Source organism: Furipterus horrens, unplaced genomic scaffold (assembly GCF_987537825.1).
Source record: "Furipterus horrens unplaced genomic scaffold, mFurHor1.1.pri manual_scaffold_4, whole genome shotgun sequence".
Lineage (NCBI taxonomy): Eukaryota > Metazoa > Chordata > Mammalia > Chiroptera > Furipteridae > Furipterus > Furipterus horrens.
The window spans coordinates 201269-209045 of NW_028327174.1; the positions used below are offsets into that span (position 1 = coordinate 201269).

Here is a 7777-nt window from a genome sequence, read left to right on the forward strand (position 1 = left end):
TTGTTAAATGATATGAAACCTTTCATTATATTTATGTAGATATGTTACTAATATAAATGTTCTAAAAATTATATAAAACTCTAACAATGTCCTAGTATAATACTAAAAAACTTAGTCTTAAAGTTATGACTCTTATCATGTCTTTGAAATGTAAACACCCAGGAACTAACCAAAACACTGTCCACAGAGACTGAAAAAGAGAGACCTTTGCTCTGGCTGGTGTGGCTCAGTGGGTTGAGTGCTGGCCTGCAAACCAAAGGGTCATCAGTTTGATTCCCAGTCAGGGCACAGGCCTGGGCTGTGGGCCAGGTCCCCAGTTGGAGGTGTGTGAGAGGCAACCACACATGGATGTTTCTTTCCCTCTCTCTCCCTTTCTTCCTCTCTCTCTAAAAATAAATACATAACATCTTAAAAATTAAAAATAAAAAAATAAAAGAGAGACCTTTTAAAAATGCAAACTTGCTAAAATTAATTTCTAAAAGAGCTAAGGTCCTTTATAAAACTACTAAAAACTAAAATGGATAAAACAAAATGACGGTACGTGAAAAAATACGATGCATGTTTTCAGTAGAAGGTATGACGCATGGAGGTGCACTGGTGCTGAGGGCAGGGAAATGGAGCGTGTTTTTTGGACAAAGAAGGATACAGAGAACCTGACGGGGTTGGGGGGGGGTGGCTTTTGTTTTTGTTTTTTGGTAAAAAAAGAAAAAGGGAAATTTTGTCCCCTGCAAAAAATGTTTCAAAATAAGAAAGAAGCCCTGGCCAGAGTGGCTCGGTTGGTTAGAGTGTTCTCGACAGACGGAAAGGTCGCGGGTTCAATACCTGGGCAGGGCACATACCCAGGTTTCGGGTTTGATCCTGGTCGGGACACATGTGAGAAGGCAGCTCATTGATGCTTCTCTCCCTCTCTCCCTCCCTCCCTCCCTCCCTCCTTTCCTTTCTCTCTCTCTACAAGCAATGAAAAACATGTCCCTGGGTGAGGATAAAAAAATGTAAAGAACATAATAGGACAAAATCAGAAAGGTATATGCATGTTGCAGAAGGTTTGTGGAGGATTTTTTTTTTTTTTTTTTTGGAGAAAAAATATTTTATATGGTCAAACTAAGAATGAGATGGATTGCTAAGTCAATTACATCATTTATATGTGTATATATGAGGACTCCCATCGGCCTCTCACTGCGGCCGTTTTAAGTCTTGTCATTTGCAGACAGTTATTGTTTCAGCCTGATGCTTTGACAAAAATGTTCCTACCAGTGTGTTTTGTCTTCAGAGATTCATAAAAACAAACCCTGACAAGTGTGCTAAGCTCCAGGTTTCTGATAACTTAAAAGCATGACACTGAACTGAGTAAAGATTTAGAGAACGCTAAGGAAAACTGGATCATAAAACTGTCAACAAGCCCTGGCTGGTGTGGCTCAGTGGATTGAGCGCTGGCCTGTGAACCGGAGGGTTGCCAGATTGATTCCCAGTCAGGGCACAGGCCTGGGTCGCAGGCCAGGTCCCCGGTTGGGGGCATGTGGGAGGCAACCGGCTGATGTCTCTCTCCCGCCTTCCCTTCCCCTCTCTCTAAAATAAATAAATAAATAAGATCTTAAAAAAAAAATAGCAGAAATATCAAGGTCAGTAAGACTTAAGAACATGGACTAAATGAAGTAATATGGATGATTATAATTTTGTGACTCTATATGAAATATTACTGGTTTCCAGATATAAGGTTTTTTTTCTCCCAAGCTACCTATGACTGACCTATAGCAATTTGGTAAATTATGCCTTTCTAAAAAAAAAAAAAAAATTAAAACATTTACCTTTTCCTTCCTACCTTATCCCTCTAGAATTTCAGGCCCTCTTCACTAATCAACGTGTGACCAAATTAAAGGCACTGACTCTTGGATTCATGTTTCCAATTTAAAGAAAGCTCATACAGCTGACTGGACGACTCAATCAGCAGAGGATAAGAAATTTAAAACTACTAGGAACGTAGCAGACAGCACCCGCTGTGAACAACTAGGCCGGGGTCCCAGACCAGGCCCGTAGAAGCGACACCGTCCTTTTCTTCCTGTTTTCCTTACTTTCGTTCCTTCTTATCTCCCCCAAAACACGAGAGGCCAAGCACCCACTGTCGTAGCTGTGTTTCCTTCCCCCCTGAATTTCTGTCTGGAAAGGCAACACTGGACATCACCTTTAAATCTACCTCCCAGGTCAAAACAGACAACTGGTCGGACGCGGAGTCAAGGACGTTCAACGCCTGGCGACGTCAGCCCCGGGGAAGCTGTCAGGTATGGAAAACACTTTCCCTTGGGCATGTGTCACAATAGCCAGCCAGAGAACGGGTTTGCTCCCGACCGTACCCCAGCTGAGCCTCTAAGACTTCACGGGAGAACCTGCAGAAGCTATAGGTGTCAGCCCGTAAAGAAACGTGGCAGTAAAGCTTCCTCTGCTCAAATGTGGCCCGAGGCTCCTAAAACCCCCCGTCCCTCTTATGTGGGACACGACACACGGGGAAGGAGCCTTCCTGGAGACAGGAGACGAGGCAGGTGTGACGCACCCAGAATGAGCCACCTGACCTCGGAGGGCCAACGACGCTCTAAGGGCTGATCGTGCTGCTTTCCGGTAACCGACCGGCAAAGCTTTCAAAGAAAGAGCTCGGTTGAAACGGGGAAAATGTAAATAATACCATGAATGGAGCCGGAGCTGCCGTCCCGGAGGGACTGCCTTGCACGCCACAGGCCTCAAATCTTTGGATGTTAAAATGGGGCAAATTAACCTTTGCGCTGGTCCTGAGCAACCTGGTGCCCCAAAGAGCTGTCTGCAGAGGTGACAGGAAAGCAGATATGATGACCAGGGGAAGGATGAGTACCGGACTGAAAATGCAAAACAGTGTTTAGAAGCAGCCTCACTGTGTCCTGGTATCTGTACCCATAGCAACGCCTTCCTGCTGTGGAGGCAATTGTTCCTTCCCCTTCTCATAAATACCGGTCACCTTCGTGCCCCAGTGGGAGCGCTATTTGGGCTGATGCTTGAATCAGTGGTTCGGGACTAGCTCTTCTTTGATCTTAAATAAACACTTGTTGCCTCCCACTTTGAAAGGCCTTTTATTTTTTAGGTTAACAAGAGCTTTGGCTAGAAACAAGAGCTGCAAAGGGGCAGTGGTGGTGGTGGGGTGCTGGGAGAGCTTGGGTGCTGCCCCCAGACCTCCACAGCGGGCGTCAGGTAGGCGGCCAGGGCATGATCTGAAGCTCAGGGGCAGGGGACACCAGGTGAGATGCTTTGACCACAGCAGGCGACCTCTTGGCAGGTGACTTTGTGACGTGACCTGGCCCAGTGATGCATTAAGTTCAACAGTCCATCCTGCTTCAAGGAAAAGCAGCCTGAGGCTTGGGGAGTGTCTTGGCAAGGACACCGAGGCGCCATCCTGGGGGCCTGGCCGCCTGTGTTGCTGTGAGGGGGCTGCACTGTGGGGCGACGTCCCCCACAGAGGGAACAGCGTGTGTGCAGGACCAGACCCCCAGCAGGCCCAGGACTTTGCCCCGCTTGGCCTTCCTGGGCCTCTCTCCTCCCTGCCCTCCCCGCCTGCCCCTGCGGACACCCCTCAGTGACCACAGGCTCGTGGCTCCGAGGCCCGCCCACAAGGTCCAGCCTCACAGAGCTGCTTTTGGGTGGCCGCCCCGAGCCACACCAACACCTCCTGGGGGTGAGAGGCCTGGGCACCGTGAGCCCCTCTCCCTGGGACCCCACAGTCCTCAGTCTGTCGCTGTGTGCACGGAGGGCTGCAGCAGGCCAGGGAGTAGCCCAAGCTGTTTCCACGGGGCGTGGTGCAGGGAAGGGGCCTCACCTGGCCAGGCAGTGCCTGGGGTGGAGGAACGGGCACGGGGGAGGCCCAGACAGGCGCTTCCGGGAGCCTCCTGCCCTGGACCCAGAGCTTGGGCTCTGTGGGCGGGCCCTGCACGGAGGTGGCTTTGTCCCTGACCTCTGTGGCTGCTGTTTCTGCCCCTAGAGTTGGGATGATGATTGTGTCCCCTCACAGGGCAGCAGAAAGTGTGACACAGCCAAGTGTTGACAAATTAAGTGCAGTGCGAGTGTCTGCTTAATAAAAGAAACCACCTTTCTGAACCCTGGGGTGGCCCATCTGGCAGGGGGTGCCAGGCCCATGGGACTCCCGAAAGACTCTGTTGTCCTGTGGCGTAAAAGCCCCACCTGGGACACACACAAGCACACACACGCACGCACACACGTGCACACGCACTCACACGCACGAGAGCTCGATGTGAACTGGCTGCACACCCTCCCCAGGTTCCTGACAAGCTGGGGCCGCCTCCTGCTGTTCCCATACCAGGTCCCACGGAGCCCCCACGCGCGGCACTGCCTGTGGAGTCCACACCCCTGGTGGTGCTGGTGGAGCTGGTGGCTCTGATTTCATTGAGCCATTGCAGCTGGGAGACCTTGTCCGCAGGCCAGCCTGCCCGGCCCTGGGGAGGGGCAGGGCCGCTCTGCTCTGTTCTGCCCCGGAACACCCCGTGTGGCTCTTGAACCCCACCGGGGACCCAGGCAGCGGTCTTCACTGTGACCTTCGGCCCGGACTCCGTTTGCTGCACAGCCTGTCCCTCTCAGCCGGCCCTGGGGACGACGCTGAGGTCCTCCTCTCTGCTGGCCTCCCAGCCTCACGGGCTGGAGAGGAGGACCTGGGGCCGGCCCATAGGCATGCCCAAGGCGGGGCTTTAACTTGACAATGGGCCAAGAAGGGAAAGCGCCAGGTTGCCAACTGGGCCTCTGTCCCCTGCTTGCCCCGAGGTGGCCCTGCGTGTCCAGAACTGACTCCTGCTCGCGCCCTTGAGCAGACCACTTCCCTCGGAAACGCTGGCCCCCTGTGCTTCACCCCTGACGGCAGCGTGCGCGCTCCTGCGTGCGCGCTCCTGGGGGCACAGACCCCCTGGGCGTGCCGACCTGCCTGCAGCCCTGCGGGGGCTACACATGTGCCTGGGTTTACGTGTCCAAAGCCGTTCAAGGCTGCCTGTGGTAGTGCCTGGTGGGTGGGTGTGGGGTTCTCCTCAGGGCCCCCCGCCCCACTGTTGGAGTAACTGCTGTCTGCAGGAGCCCTGGGGGCTGAGCTCGGGCTGGGGCTCAGCTGCAGCTCTGGGATCGGGGTGCAGCACCTGGCTGGGACAGGCAGGGATGCGCCCTGCCCCGCCTTAGCCGTAGCTGTGGGGGCTGCTGGGGTCCATGGGGGCTGTGTCCCGTGGGCCGGCTGACGCGACAAGCTGCCAGAGGCGGTGGCTGAGGTTCTGCACCTGGCAGGTGCCCAGCGCACAGCCCACCCGCAGGAGCGGCGCTCTGGGCCTTGGGGGGCCAAAGTGTCGGCGGCGGGGACCATTCCGGAGAGGCTGACCCCCAGCAGGGGCCATGCTGGTGCTCCTCTGTGGCCGGAGGGCCTGGCGTGGCTTCCAGGCCGCAGCCCAGGGCGCAGGGTACGGGGGCTGCAGGCCGCTGGAGGGGGTCCGGGCTGCAGGCTCCCTGCGGGGCAGATGGGCAAAGTAAACCTGAGGACGCCACCTTTCAGAGACAGCACTGTCTGCCTGGAGCACCGCCAGGGCCCAGGTCCTGGCTCCTCAGCCAACTCAGTAGCTCAGGTCACGTGTCCCATTCGCCTGGGCCTCTCTGGGCAGGGGGCACCCCTGGCTTTTGTGGGTCAGGGTCCAGTGACTCCCCCTCAGCTCTTCCCGTGGAGGAAGGAGAGGGGGACGGGTCTGGGGACCCCTCCAGCCTCTGTGATCCACTGACCTCTCTGCCAGCAGGGGAGGGGGCCTGCCCTGGGAGGGAAGGCAAAGAAAGAGGGGACTCTTGCACTGCTCAGGCTTGCTGAAGGTATGGGGGCCGGGCTCCTGATTTAGGGGGAAGCCCTAGCAGCATGGGGATGTTCCCCTACATGGGAGTGGAGGACTGCGGAGGGGTGGGGGTGAGAGGGGCCTCCCCAGGCATTCTGATTTCTGTGGCTTTGTTCAGGGGACGAGATGGTCTGAGACCCACTCACCTGGGCCGGGGGGGCCTCAGGCTCCCACTCTGGCGGCCGGACAGCGTGTGGGGGAGTTGCAAGTAGAGGAGGAGGCTGATGCAACCAAGGGTGACCTGCAGGAGCTGAGCCATGGCGGCAGGGCTGGAGGTCAGCGAGCTGGCAGGTCGGAGCAGGGGCAGGGCGCTGGCCTGGAGCCACCCTTCCGCGGGGAGCCCTCCGTGTGGAGGAGGACGGGCTGACACCTGCTTCCAGCACGGAGTGGGCCTTGGGGGTCCTACTTGGGATGGAGCCTCCGCACGTCCAGAGCTAAATAGTCTTTCCAGGAGGAGGCGGCCCTTTCTTGGATGACTGAGCATCGCTGCGTCCATCCGCCTTCCCCAGCCGCCCGGGGGACCCTGCCCGCCTCTTCCTTCCTCTGTCAGGCTCTCCTGGTCACTCTCCAGCCCTCCTGCTGTGCTCACCCTGGGAGCTCAATAAACATTTGCTGGAAGAACAAGTGCACCTCAAAGAGTTTGGATACACCCTGAGGAAGGTGGGAAGCATGAGCAGGTACCCCTGTTTCTGTTTGTTTACTTTCAGCAGTGTGAGGAGGAGGGAGAGTGATGTGGTCACATTTATATTGGAAAAGCTGAGTTCAGCCCCGGCTGCTGTGGCTCAGTGGATCGAGTGCCAGCCTGCAGACCAAAGGGTCACTAGTTAAATTCCCAGTCAGGGCACAGGCCCGGGTTGCAGACTGGGTCCCTGGTTGGGGACGCACGAGGCAACCACACATTGATGTTTCTCTCCCTCTTTTTCTCCCTCCTTTCCCCTCTCACTAACAATAAATATATAAAATATTTTTTTAAAAAGAAAAAGAAAAGTGGAGTTCAGCAGGGAGGTAGGTTCTGGGGTCGTGGAAGGTTAGCAGCCTGGGGCCATCCTGGCAGGGGTGTATTGCTGGCCTTTACCCTCATGGGCCAGGGGCTGAAGAGGGGGCACCGAGGGAGACACAGTTTGGGGAGTGTGAGAGATGGCTAGCCTCTGGGAAGCAGGGGCATGTGAGCATCGCCCATGGAGACTGCAGAGAGGACGGAACCCGGCCTGCCAGCTGTGAAGGATACGCAGAGCACTGGGGACGATTCTGCCAGGACCATCCTTCCAAAACACATGTGGATCTTATCACTCACCCCACCAATGAAAGGAAAACATCAAAACTCCCTGTCTCCATGAGTCTTTAACCTGGAAGGTGCAGGGGAGTCTCAGCGAGGTTCGTGGGCCCGGGGCTCACTGCATCCTTCCCATTAGGACACTTGCTGCCACCGTGGGCCCAAGGTCTCATCTCCCTGAAAGTCTGCGGATGGATGGGGTATCTTCTGGCCTCAGGCTGCTTATTTTGCCGACTGGCTTAGAGGCACCCCTCCTTGATGCCACAGCCTCCTGCACAGCACATCTCGTGGCTATAAGATGCCACTGTACCTCCGAAGTGGGACTCTGGGATTTCTTCTTTCATCATTAGTGGGAGGAGCCGTCTCCAGGGAGGGGTGGGCACCTCTAGGAGCCACCCACATACAGAGGTTCCCTGGGAGAGCAGGAACTGGGCCACAGCTGGCAGTGGGTGCTTTAGGGATGTTCATGTGGGACAAGAAAAGTCAGGGTGGGCTAACAACTCGAGAGCAGTTTTGTAGAGTGTTTTAAGGTAAGAGTGGGTTTATCCCTGATGGCAAGGGTTGTAGAGAGGAAAAGGTTGAGAATGGGGGCCTGGAGCACGGCAGTAAGAGGCAGGGAGGTGAA

At 55.4% G+C, this 7777-nt stretch overlaps 1 protein-coding gene across 1 annotated transcript; it reads right to left on the minus strand.

Moving 5' to 3' along the window:
* Window positions 1-4906: 4906 nt before the first annotated feature.
* On the minus strand, window positions 4907-6392 carry ADM2 (adrenomedullin 2). The gene is made up of 2 exons (XM_090275303.1): window positions 6026-6392; window positions 4907-5508 (listed from the first exon to the last, which is right to left on the minus strand). Exons 1-2 carry the CDS (start codon window positions 6373-6375, stop codon window positions 5187-5189), a joined length of 672 nt encoding a protein of 223 aa, XP_090131429.1. The 5' UTR covers window positions 6376-6392; the 3' UTR covers window positions 4907-5186.
* Window positions 6393-7777: the final 1385 nt, after the last annotated feature.

Bases quoted from the DNA above. Each gene is read 5' to 3' on its own strand.
- ADM2 (XM_090275303.1), bottom strand. From the start codon at position 6,375: ATGGACGCAGCGATGCTCAGTCATCCAAGAAAGGGCCGCCTCCTCCTG. The intron at 5,509-6,025 runs GTGAGTGGGTCT...TCTGCCCCGCAG, and splicing joins CTGAGGCCCCCCCGGCCCAG to GGAGCCTGCAGCCCGGACCC.